The sequence below is a fragment of the Octopus bimaculoides genome, chromosome 2, assembly GCF_001194135.2.
Source record: "Octopus bimaculoides isolate UCB-OBI-ISO-001 chromosome 2, ASM119413v2, whole genome shotgun sequence".
In the NCBI taxonomy this organism is placed as follows: Eukaryota; Metazoa; Mollusca; class Cephalopoda; order Octopoda; family Octopodidae; genus Octopus; species Octopus bimaculoides.
In genome coordinates this window covers 122,155,626-122,169,817 of record NC_068982.1, presented here as the reverse complement: position 1 = coordinate 122,169,817, position 14,192 = coordinate 122,155,626, and the positions used below count along the sequence as shown (strand labels likewise).

At 34.7% G+C, this 14,192-nt stretch overlaps 1 protein-coding gene across 1 annotated transcript in view; it reads left to right on the top strand.

Moving 5' to 3' along the window:
* Positions 1-14,192, top strand: part of LOC106877910 (uncharacterized) — a 102,088-nt gene that overhangs the window by 67,889 nt on the left and 20,007 nt on the right. Inside the window, exons 7-12 of the mRNA XM_014926961.2 lie at positions 498-684; positions 6,125-6,191; positions 6,660-6,726; positions 8,479-8,562; positions 9,815-9,913; positions 12,240-12,342. Of these exons, the coding sequence (XP_014782447.1) occupies positions 498-684; positions 6,125-6,191; positions 6,660-6,726; positions 8,479-8,562; positions 9,815-9,913; positions 12,240-12,342 (607 nt within the window). The remainder of the gene's footprint in view (positions 1-497; positions 685-6,124; positions 6,192-6,659; positions 6,727-8,478; positions 8,563-9,814; positions 9,914-12,239; positions 12,343-14,192) is intronic.

Sequence of the window (14,192 nt, the reverse complement as noted above, 5' to 3'; positions counted from 1 at the left end):
GGGGGGGGGAGAATGCAATCAAGACTGTTCAGCAATCAAAAAAGATGTGCAAGAATCTAGAAGCATTCATACCATTCTTTAGATAATATGTTATTACTAGTTCTGTCTTTATAACTAATTAGGTTGCTTCAAAGATGGAACCATCTAATTATCATATGATTATCCAAGTACTAACTAGTCATTAGTACTTGGATAATCATATAATTGGTTGTATTAAGGATTACAATACACCTTAAGTATTGATTCCTTGTTGGTCTACTTAAAATGTAAGATTTCTTCTACTCTCATTGATTTCACAATAAATCCTTATATATTGAATATAGGTATTCCTCTATTACTATTAGTCATGCTCTTATTTGTGTTCTTGCTTGGATTTCTCTCTAATCAACTGTTTTCTAACCATTACTGAATTAAGGATTTTAATAGATTTATAAATATTTTAATAGTTTTAATAATTATTTGGATATATTTAATTTGATTTGATAATCCATTTTTAGATGCTGTTTCTACCCTCCTTGATCATGATAAAGAAGCACTAAAAGGCAACAGCCTTGCCCTTGTCGAGGCCTCGATACGAGGATATGCACCGATTGTCGAGATGTTGCTGAAGTATGGCATTAACCCAAATGTTGTTAACAAGTTGAAAGAAACAGCACCTTTGCATGAAGCAATACGGTTTTTTAGGTGAGTAAAAAATAAATTCAGTGTAAAGTAAAAAATTTTGTTTCATTTAGTTATAATTTCTCAAAGTGGCAATAATAAAGTGGATAGATGTCCAGAGACATGGGCATTTAGCCATAAACTTACACTCTACTCTTGTGTTCACTTCAAAAAGGTACTTAACTTATTTCGGTCTGCTGTACTGTAAATTATGTACTCAGGATAGGAATGTGTCTTGATGAATGTAGAAATGTATCTCTGATTTGGATCATTGACAAGCTGTTTAATTGCTTACAGATCCTGACAAAACTGGTTTAGTCATCTTCTGCTCTCTAATGCTATGAATAGAATGTAGCTGAGAGAATCATGAAATTACACTGCTAAATCCTGATTTATCTTTACTTAATCTTTTATGATTGTATTTCTAATGAAGTACTATGCCTATATGTTTCAGTTAATATTGAATGTGATGAAAAATTTGGAGAGATTTTGTTTTAAAGCTAATTTAATCATTATTAAATTACTGTTTAAAACATAACCAAAAGTTCTAACATGAAGATTATGATGAAAGGTTTTAACTTGAATAAGAACACTTCAAAGAAGATGTTTTGTGCGTCAGAACCAGAGACAGTCTCAGGTGGTATCAGGCCAGTTAAGATCCATGCATTGACAATCCATCTTTGTCTCTTCATCTTGAATTCATCTACATACAAGCATCCAATTGAATAAAATATAATACTAGCCTATACTTAATGTATTTACACTATCTGTACTCATGGTTGTTTGGTTAAGAAGTTTGTGTTGCAACCATGTACTTTCAGGTTTGCTCCTACTGCATAGCATCTTGGACAACAGCCTCAGGTAGACCAATGCATTCTGAGTGAAATTTGTTGATATGAAACTATACAGAAGCCCATTCTGTGGCGGTGGGATGGGGGTTTTGCATATCTTAGTATTGACACCACTTTGGCAGCAATTTCATTGCTTCTGTCTCCCCAAAAATAGAAATATTTAATACAGTTAAATATGCAAAGGAGTGGAATAAAGTACTTAACATGAAAAATAAAGAGTGACATCAGAAGGACATCCATTGCAAAGTACTTCCTCAAGAAGTCTTGTCCAATACTTTGCCCTCAGAATAGTTTTCTTTTCAGTAAATTGAATAGCATTACCTGTCACAAGTTTAATTCTATTCCTCCTAGCTTTATATTGGTTCTCTTCTAAAGTCTGATTAAATTAATTACAGACAGAACTTTCAAATTATTATTGCCACTATTTACCTTCGCTTAATATTTTGGCTTACACTTTTGATTTACAAATCAATGAGGTGACTCTCCACAGTTACTTGACCTGTCAAAAATAGCAACCAAATCCACCTCAGGTCAAAAATAGAAACATAGGATAATGTAGTGGATAAACTATGTCTTAAAAAAAGATCAATTAATGATGGCTGCAATGCCTTTGGAGTGGATCTTTTCAACTAGGGCTGAGCAACCACAACTTGATAAATTTTTACTGAACATTTAATCTAAATTGAAGATTACCTCCTAATTCTGTCAGCTTACCTGGGCTGCTAATTTACATCTTCTTCACTTTACCTCTTTAACCCCATGAAATAGCTAATCAACACCTTTTCAAGGTACAAACATAAACCACACACTGGTTTCTGGCCACACATGTTGTTTTACACTTTTTTTGTTTTACCATTTACCTCAGATCCCTTTGATTCCAGATCCTGTTTCCAAATGTCAAGTTTGCCATCACAGTATCTTTCTGTATTCTACATCTTGAACCAAACTGGTGTAAATGACTGAGCATCAAGTATGATGATGAAGAGTAGTGGGCTTAGATGAAAGCCTCACTGGACATTGACTTTTACGGTCATTAATCCTTACCCAATAAATTCAGGTAAGGATTAATGGCATATCTAGTGAGGAACTCAATACTATCATAAAATTGAGCTTTACAAATATGACAAATATAAAAAAAATGTTTAATGAAAATTATGTCTTTAATCCTTTGGATAATCTTAACCCTTTAGCATTCAGATTACTCTGTCTAATGTGATGCTTATTTATTTACTTTGTTTTGAATTAATCATGCATTATCTTGCCACTACAAGATTTTGAAGATGTAATTGTTTATTTTTAAGATGACATTGTAGGGTAAGTGTGAGAGGCTAAATCTGGATAATTAAACATAAAACAGGTTGAATATTTGGGCTGGATATGGCCAGTTTACATGCTAAAAGGCTAACAGTTAATGAATCTTACAATAGAATACATGGACATTCTTCTAGCATGTATATATCCATGAATGTAACATATGATGATGTTAATGAGCAGAGATTAAACTCATCTAGATACATAGTGTAGGTTTTTAAATTTTTTTACTGGTTTCATTGGTCAACCCAAAGCTATAGTAGAAGATACATGCATAAGATGCCACATGGTGATACTGAACCCAAAACTATGTTTTGTGAAGTACACTTCGGAACTACACAATTATGTCTGAGCTTACACATGCACACACACACACATACAAACTCTTTTATTAACTGAGAACGCGTTCGGTAAAAATGTGTTTATTATGGTGGTTTGACTTTTGAGTCCCTCTTAGCGTGAGGCATTCATGTATAGTAATGCCCTTATATATATATATATATATATATATATATATATATATGTGTGTGTGTGTGTGTAAGTTCAAAAAAAAGGAAAAAGACAAAAAACAACAACGTGAGGACGTGATACAGATTGTGTTACTAGATGCTCGGGAAAGGAAAGAGAGAGAGAGAGTATGACGTTTCGAGCGGAGCTCTTCGTCGGAAACAAGGAAAGTCCAAAGAAGGGAAAAACAGAGGAAGAAAAAATCGCCACCGATGTCCACGAGGTTACATTGTGTGTGTGCCTTTGTGTAATTTTTTGCCTTCACCCATTGCTCCTTTCATTACTTTAACTGAACCTGATATACTATGGTTCTTGTTTTATTTATCTTAGACATATGAAAATTAAAGATGACTCTAGTTAGAACTGAACTCAAAAACATGGAAATTCAAACTAAATATTCTAAAACAAAGAGTTCAATTCTCTTCAATTGTGACTATTTTATTACTGCAATATAAATTTATGTGTTTTTTATTGGCCAAAGATAATTTTTTAGAAGATGGATATATCAATTGATTGAATTAGGATCAATATATGACTAATGATTATAGAATAATATAAGAGTGAAAGTTGAAAAAATACACTGAAAAAATACACACATACACACACAGCTGGAGACACTCAAAAGAAAACATAGCAGTTCAAACCCACACACACCAAAGAGAAGGAAAAACCTTAATTCTTTAATAGAATTCTTAACAAGACATTTATCATAACATACACACCCATTAACACCCAGCTGGTCACATTCCAAACATATTGAAAGAACATTCAACACAGGTGGACATAAAGCCCATTCAATAAATGCTTTTAAGCCACTCCCTCAGCATGAACCCACAGTGATTTTTTTTAGACAATAGACAACTACACTCTCTCTCAAAAACCTTAAACCTTATACTGAATTATTTACAATCAAACTATATTTAAAGAAGGCTTTACAGAAAAAACACCAGACATGTTCTAATCACTAAACAGAAGATAAATACAAAATGTTTTTACTTCAAGTTCCAAATTTTTATTAATATTTGAAACCAGTAATATTTCATATTTTATATATATATATATTTATACACACACACACACACATACACACACACACACACATATATATATATATATATATATCACCAGTATATAAATTCACAACTCCTTGTTCTGCATCCAGTTTCATAAGTTCTAGCATTTATTAAACTCTCAGCACTTGAGTCACTCTGTTGCTTCTGCTATATATTAATGAAAATATACATACTCACGTTTTGAGTTCTATTTTTCGTGTTTGCAACACCAAACCTGTTTACACACACACACATGCACACACATTGATATCATGTGTCTTTTCATGTCCTGTATTCATATCTTCACATCTCCATAGCTTTATGTGTCCTGGTTCATATTATCTCTACAACTGTTTAACAACATTACAATCCCTGTTTAGTACTTCTAATGATGTTTCATATCAATTCATGTCCTAATTTTGTATATATTCATGTCAAAGTTTGTATGTCTTCATATTGTATGTTCTCATGTCCAAGTTAAATACTTTCACATATCAATATATATCATCATCATCATCATTTAACATCTGTTGTCCATGCTGGTATGGGTTCAGTGGTTTGACCAAGCTGGCAAGCTGAAAGGCTGCACCAGAATCCAGTCTGATTTGGCATGGTTTCTACGGCTGGATGTCCTTCCTAATGCCAGCCACTCCGAGAGTGTAATGGGTGTTTTTATGTGCCACTGGCACAGGTGCCAGTTGTATGTATATATATATATATATATATATATATATATATATATACATCATCATCATCATTATCTTTTAACGTCTGTTTTCCATGCTGGCATGGGTTGGACGGTTTGACCAGGGCTGGTAATCTGAGGGGCTGCACCAGACTATTCATGAACTAGTTTGTATCTCTTCTTTTCTTGTCCTACTCTATATATTTTCTTGTCCTATTTGTATCTTTTGATGTCCAAGTTTGTATCTTTTTATGTACCAGTTAATATATTTTTGTGTCCTAATTTGTATATTTTCATATGTCAAATAATTCATATCTTCTATTATCATATTTCATATCTACTTCTGTTTGACATATTTTGTCCTATTTTATGTTTTTTCTAACCTCTACCACCAAAACTGCCTCTAAAACAGGGGTGGGGAAACTTTTTAGTGCAGCAGACAAAGGTTTACAAAGGAAAAGGTCCACAGGCAGATCACAAGTTCTAACTTTTATATCTGTGTAGATCTTGTATATATCTATGTATAATTCGATATACATTAATAAAGGTAAATTTAATACATTAAATTAACATGTAACATCTTCATTAACACCACCACTGAATTTAGGACATTTATATTACTTATGAGGTTTCTATATTTTTCATCTAGAGTGTAGTTGGGTCTCAAGAGGGTGGTACAAACCTAGCAATATGTGTTTTATAGTGAAAACAAAATTTCTATTCAAATGGCAATTATCTGATGAGTTTCTGTTTGAGTCTACCATTTTAAGTCATCATGGAAATGCGACCTATGTCGCAAATAGGCACACGAATATTGTATAAATTTTATAATTGGAAAATTTGCTATATTTTGTACATACGAGTATATCAGCCTGTGGACAAATTAAATGGGCTTGCAGGAGTTTCCCACCCCTGCTCTAAAACCTCCTCTGCTAATGTCATTTTCTAGATCTTGTATAGTTTCATTTTATCCTTTATAAAATGAAACTATAGATCTTTTATTGTTTCATGTATCCCTTATAAAAATTAATGGTCAATCCTTTTCATAATTTTTGCAGACTGCAAGTAGCTGAGAGGTTATTACAATATGGTGCAAAAACAGATGTTGTCAATCCAGCTGGAGAGGTAAGTGCATTTAATTTGATATTTGTATTTAATGGTGTCCTAGATGTGATATGTTGACAGAACCATTGCAGGTGTTGGAGAAAACTCCTTGTTGCAGCTACTTACATTTTAAGTTCAAACCCTGCTGATGTGTCAAGTAGTGGGATCGATTTCATTAACTAATCACCACCACCACCACTAATTAAGATTTTGTGTCTAACTCAGAAATCAGTACTAAAAAATGTCTTCTTTATTTGGATTTTATTACATTAATATTATAGGTCCAAAAGATTTTACTAAGACAAAAATGTTCAATTCTTTTGAAATTTTAAATTGTGTATGAATGATTGAGTGCATTTGTGTGTGAGGTGAGGATATTAGATTTTGGAAAACTTTGACATTAAAAGAGATAGAAATCAACAACAATTCATTAACTAAGAAATTCTATTTTACATATGATATTTTCTCTTTTTTTTTTTTTCATTTCAGACACCTTTAAAAATGGTGAAAGACTTGCCAAGAGATAGGCCAAATGAATTTCAGCGGTTATTTGATGGTAAGTAAATAAATCCATCAATGTATCAAGCTGAAAGTTCACCAACTATAGTTAATATTCTGTTGTTTTTACTTTATTGCGGAGAAGTGGACAGTGTTACTCATAATTCCTTATATCTCCTGTATATGAGTGTAGACATGGTTGTGTTCTTAACAAGTTCACTTCACAACTACATGCTTCTTGGTTTGATACCAAAAACTGATACATTGAACTCTAATCTATTGTAATTTCACTTTTACTATTTGGCAGCCAAATATCTCTTAATTAACTCCAAACAAATCTGTTGTGTATTTGCAACACTGTTATCAATCAGGTTTTCTGTTGTTTTTAAGAAGGTCTAACATTTTTTTTCTGATCAGCTCTTTAGCATTTAAACTGGCCAGATCCAGCCTCTCACACCAACCCTACAATGTCATTCTTAAAATAAACAATCACTTCAGTGAAATCACAGAGCTACAAGATAATACAGAGTTAATACAAAACAATTTGAATAAATGAGGATTACATTTGACAGAGTAATCTGAATGTTAAAGGGTTAAGTGGGCCTGTCCCCAAACTCTGTGTAAATACCATTATTGCTTGGTGAAACAACATCTAGGGAGAAAACCTTATAAGTCTGGAGTGGAGCCCCTAAAGTACTTTAGTGTTTGACTTGACATTCTTCTTGCAAGTCTTGTAGTCAGCTTGGTGCCAACCATACTGCTCTTTTGTACAATATGCAGTCAAGAGGATGTATAGAAATCCTGACCAACCCAGCATATCCATACACCCAACACAGGAAGTGGTTACCCTCCTATATTGGAGTGCAGCTCAAATTCTGAATAACCATTATTTCTTGAGTTAGATGAAAACCAAAGAAAGGTAAATTTATGACATGCTTATTTGAGAGGAGTTGGTCACATAAGAGTGACCCTTGAGTTCAGGACTTAGACTATGCAGATATAATGTATCCAGTACATCAAATTTGGCCATACCAACTTTACTGTGACGCAGGTTGTCCTAATATATATGACCGGTGGATCAACATTGTACAACAATAAGAATTCAGCTGTTTCATCAACTGAATTATCTGCTCCTGAATTAATATGGAATCAGCCAAGTATCACACAAACGTAGGTACCCTTAATGTAATTTTCAGACAGAATCAGCATGATACCAGTGTGTGGTAAGATTGTACCTTTTGAAATACAACCCACCCAGTGGGCTTCTATACAGTTTCTGCCTCCCAAATTTTGCTCAAAAGTGATAGGTTAATCCTGAGGTTATAGAAACTGACACTTGCCTGAGATGCCACACAATGGAATCAAACTGAGGACCTTGAGGTTATGAAGCAAACTTCTTAACTATTCAGTCATACTGCACCTACAAAAAACTGGATATACTATCATATTAGAGAAAAGTGGAGGTGCATGGCTTAGTGGTTAGGGTGTTACACTCATGATCATAAGATTGTGGTTTCAATTCCTGTACCACATTGCTCCAGTCCACTCAGCTGGCAAAAATGAGTAATCCTGCACCAGACTGACATCACATCCAGGTGAAAAATATATACACCATAGAATCCAGGAAATTGGCTTAATGGGCCTTTGGCTAGGGAAGACATGTTAAAAAAGCCACTTAGTATTTCAATGAAAATACTCATGATGCTACATTTTAACCCATCCAAGAAAAATTCTGTGACTGAGCTTGCAGTTTGAACTTACATGTGACTTCAGCTTCCTCACTTAATACTCTTTGATATTGCTATTTCAGAATACAGCACAGGAGAATTAAGACGTGCCCATGTACAGTTTAATAGCTCTTTTGTAGAACGTCGAAAAAAATCTTATATCAAAAGTAAGGACTATTGAATTTTGTATTGTCTTATTTCTGAAACATTTCATTTCAGTCTGTTTAGTTATGTTATATGTGTATAAGAATGGACAGTGCATGGAAGTGGTAGTGCATGCACCTGTCATCATCATTGTATGTCCACTTTTCCATGCTTTTATAAATCAGATGGAATTTATTAAGGCAGCTTTTCTATGGCTGGATGCCCTTTCTGTCGCCAACCCACAACTGTTTCCAAGCTAGATAATATTTCCTGTGACCAGACATTTTCTACAGAAGACTGAAAACAAACAACACCACTTGTGATGCTTGTTTACTACCATCACATGATGTCAAGACATGGGCGCACACAAACAAACATACACATATGTGTGTGTGTGCATGCATGCGTGTGCACGCATACATACAATGGGCTTCTTTCAATCTCTATCTACCAAATCCACTCACAAGGCTTTGGTCAGCCCAGTAAAACAATATACCAAGATGCTGTGCAATGGCACTGAACCCAGGACCACCTGGTCAGAAATCAAACTTCTTAATCACACAGCAATACCAGTATATTTGAAAATGCATTTATGCACACTGTATTTGAAAATGTCCTCATGTGGTGCTATCAGACAAGTCAAATTGGTGGAGCCTATATCTCTCTAAATCTCACTCTAGAATTTGAACTTACTAACTCCAGAAGAATTTGAATTCTACAGAGATTTAACCTTGACACAAAGCCTTCATTGGTGACACAGCAGCCAAAACTATTTTAAGATGCTCATATTTAAATCAAAATCTTCCCTGATAATTTTATGTAAGAACCTTTTTTTAAGTTATATTCCAATTGCCAGCTTGATAACAAAAAAGTTATTTTACCAAATTCCTTCAAATTGTTGATTATTTCCAAAATTCATTGAAATACATCTGCAGTGTATTTCATTAGTAATATGACCATAAAAGGGTTAAAAGCTACAGGAGTTTTCCTTCATGTGTGTATGAGTGTATATGAGTACATGTGTGTGTATGAGTGTATATGAGTACATGTGTGTGTATGAGTGTATATGAGTACATGTGTGTGTGTGAGTGCATGTGTGTATGTAAATGCGTGTGTGTGTGTGTATATGCACATGCATGTGCCTACATGTGTTCCTGTGATTATGGAAAATATTTATTCAAAAAATAATTCTTTGATTTTTCTTTTTCAAAAAAATTATTTATTGCTTATGTAATTATTTGTTTGTGTGTTTATTTATTTGTTTGTTTCTTTTAGAATATCCGGAACTAGAAAATAACATGAAATGGACAGAAAACTCGCCAAGTTATTGCAGTTGTTGTACTGCAATGAGTCCAAATACTAATATTTTAGATAGTAAGTACTGTGTATCATTCTTCTGACTATATGTGCATGTGTAAATATATATCATCATCATCATCAGCGTTTAACATCCACTTTCCATGCTAGCATGGGTTGGACGATTTGACTGAGGACTGGTGAACCAGATGGCTACACCAGGCTCCAATCTGATCTGGCAGAGTTTCTACAGCTGGATGCTCTTCCTGATGCCAACCACTCTGAGAGTGTAGCGGGTGCTTTTACGTGCCACCGGCATAAGGGCCAGTCAGGCAGTACTGGCAACAGCCACGCTCAAATGGTATTTTTTACGTGCCACCTGCACAGGAGCCAGTCCAGCGGTACTGGCAATGACCTTGCTTGAATGTTTTTTTATGTGCCACCAGCACAAGTGCCAGTAAGGCAACTCTAGTATCGATCACATTCAAATGGTGCTATTTACATGCCACTGGCACGGAAGCCAGACAGCTGCTCTGGCAATGATCATGCTTGGAATGTGCTCTTAGCGCTCCACTGGCACGGTTGACAGTCATCGAATTCAGTTCAGTTTCGATTTCGATTTCACTTGCCCCAACAGGTCTTTGCAAGCAGAGTTTAGTGTCCAATGAAGGAAAGGTACGCATAAGTGGGCTGGCTACACCCCTGGCAAAGGCCACAGGTTATGGTCTCACTTGGCTTGCCGAGTCTTCTCACGCACAGCATATTTCCAAAGGTCTCAGTCACTAGTCATTGCCTCGTTGAGGCCTAATGTTCGAAGGTCATGTGCTTCACCACCTCATCCCAGGTCTTCCTGGGTCTACCTCTTATATATATATATATATTTGAATTGACTATATATATATATTCTTATACAGGAATGTTGTTGACAGGGACTTCGAAGTCATAGTCAACAATTCTTGCACAAGAATAATAAATTTGTACTCTACAAAAGTATAGACTAACCCATCAGATTAGTCTAGAATCATTTTTATTATAACTGAACATAAAGACAAACATTATTTATATAGAGAGAGGTGGGGGTAAGAGGGAGAGAAATGACCTGAGTAGAGAGACAGGTAAATGTGTATGTATATATCTATTTATGCATTTGAATGTGCAATTAAGAAATAAAAAAAACTTAGTACAAAGAAGTAAAGTGTATATATTTTTATTATAAGCTGAAGTTATTCTTTCATTGTAACTAGTAGTTTTACATCAAAAATGCTCAGACAAGGAAGAAAATTTACTTATCAACAGGATATATTTTTTGATCTGTATATTCAGGATTTGAATATACAGGGAATTTGATTGGTTACAAAATGAAACAAAGCATCACAGAGATGGGAACACTTAAAATTTCTTTTGCAGTACCTCCTTTGTTTATCTAACATTTACTATGAAAATAAAGACATGGATAACTACGAGGGGGTGCTGAAAAGTTCCTGGCTTTGGGTAAAAGAAAATACAGGAGGATTGCTTAATTATGATTTTATCCAACATATTCCCCTCAGATTCACACACTTATTGCAGCAGTCCTTCAGTTTTTCTAAGCACTGTAAGAAAAACTCAGAAGGTTGGGCCACCAACCCTTTCATACTCTTTGTGGTACCCTTAAAGCCAGGAACTTTTCAGCATATGTATAATTGACTTCTGTGAGATTTAATCTAAGATGATACAGAGCAAGCCATTTTTTCCCAATGTTCTAATGATTCTGCCAGCTCATAGCTTTAACTTCAATTGTAACAATTCTTTCTACTATAGGCACAAGGCCTGAAAATTGGGTGGGGCTCATCAATTACATCAACCTCATTGCTCAACTGGTACTTATTAGTTTGACCATGACAGGATGAAAAATATAGTCAGCCTTGCCACATTTGAAGTCTGAATGTAAAGAACCAGAAGAAACACTGCTAAGCATTTAGTCTGACTCACTAACAATCCTGCTAGCTTACCACTCTAATCCAATTGTAATAATAATAGTTGTCTTTGTTGTTGTTATCGTTTGACCCTAATTCGGTCCTGGATGAGGAAACCTAGAATCATGAACATTCATTCATTCATTCATGCCATGCCTATTCTATGTTTTTCACTTTTCTTTTTCTGTACATGTCTCCTGGACTACATTATAGAGTATGTCCTTCTTTAAAAAAGATTTTAAGATAGTATTGTGCAACATGAGAGAGATTTCGCTTCTGTTTCCAACATTTCAAGCCAGCAGTCTTTAAATATATTTTGTAGATTAGGACTGTTTTAAACTATATAATCCTTTCATTTATAACCAATGTAGACAGAATAGAGTATAAGGCGTACTCTGTGTTGATATCCTTTGTTATTAATTTATCTATCTTTTTTTATTTTTGTTTAGATGACAACTGTAGTTTTTGGGTAATTCCTTCAATCCAACAGGCTTGGACAGTGTTGGATCTCCAGCATGAACATATAATTACAGGAATCAAGGTTTTTGGATGGTACGTCATCATATAAATCTTTTCAGTATTTCTCGTAGTTTTCTCTCTAACAAAAACATAAAATGCATGATTTTAACATGAAAGCAAATTGCAAATATTTTCAGTAATAGTGCTTAGTCAACTGTTAAACCTGTATACATACATACATAGCTGTGCATGTGTGTGTGTGTCTGCGTGCATGACTGCATGTGTATATGTGTGTTATACATTCATACATATACACCGACACATTTGTGTAGATAGACAGATAAGTAGTTAAATAGATATACATACATACATACATATATAAACACACACATATATATACAGACACACACACATACATAGATATATACATACATACATATATATGTGTGTGTGTATACATATCTATATATGTATGTGTGTGTGTGTGTATATATATATATATATATATATATACACACACACACTCTAGCTATGAAAGTAGATAGCAAGGCTTTTTGGTAGCTTAGAATGAAGATCAAACTGGTTAGTTTCATATTTCATTTATAACTCATTAGGAATCTCTTACTTTTGCTTTACAAGCTGCCAAAAAGAAGTATTGTAGAACTACTTATAAATATGTAAACAAGATTTTTACATGTATGCCAAGTATAACAACTTTTGCTTAATAGTACAAGGTTGATAGCTGGGCATTAGTAATAAGGGTAGCAATAGTTTGAATGTATTTCTTCATATTCTTCTACTGCTGTTGTTCATTGAACAACAATGTTGTTGTTGGCACTCTGTCACTTACGATGTCGAGGGTTCCAGTTGATCCGATCAACGGAACAGCCTGCTTGTGAAATTAACGTGCAAGTGGCTGAGCACTCCACAGACATGTGTACCCTTAACATAGTTCTCGGGGATATTCAGCATGACACAGTGTGACAAGGCTGACCCTTTGAATTACAGGCACAAGAAGTAAGAGTGAGAGAAAGTTGTGGTGGAAGAGTACAGCAGGATTCGCCACCATCCCCTGCCGGAGCCTCATGGAGCTTTAGGTGTTTTTGCTCAATAAACACTCACAACGCACGGTCTGGAAATCGAAACCGCAATCCTATGACCGCAAGTCCGCTGCCCTAACCACTGGGCCATTGCGCCTCCACTGAACAACAATAAAGCTTCAGTATTGCATTCAAAGGTTTTAGCCAATCATATCAACTCCACTACTTATTTCAGTCTGGTACTTAATTTATTAATCTCTTTTTCTTGAACTGCCGAGTTAAAAGATATAAAGAGACACATAAAAACAAACTTGTGAGGCTGGTATAAACATAAATGCACAGGTAGTGTAGCTAGAGTGTATACTGCCTAGTGAGGCTTTTTTTGCATCCCTTAACCTATGCTGTTAAAATACACTCAACTGAGTGCATGTATGTAGTACAGGCTTTTGTATAATTTCCGCTACAGAAGCCTGTCAGGCAATGGCTGACTTGAGGCTATAGTAGAAGTTACTTTCACACAGTGTTGTGTAATGTGATCAACTTTAGGACCATGCAAACGGGACCTCTTAACCATAGAGCCACAACCTGTTCCAATGCATATATATATATATATATATATATATATATATCATCATCATCATCATCATCGTTTAACGTCCGCTTTCCATGCTAGCATGGGTTGGACGATTTGACTGAGGACTGGTGAAACCGGATGGCAACACCAGGCTCCAATCTAATTTGGCAGAGTTTCTACAGCTGGATGCCCTTCCTAACGCCAACCACTCAGAGAGTGTAGTGGGTGCTTTTATATATATATATATGTGTGTGTGTGTATATATATATATATATATGTATATATATATATAAAGATATATATATATGTATATATATATGTATATATAT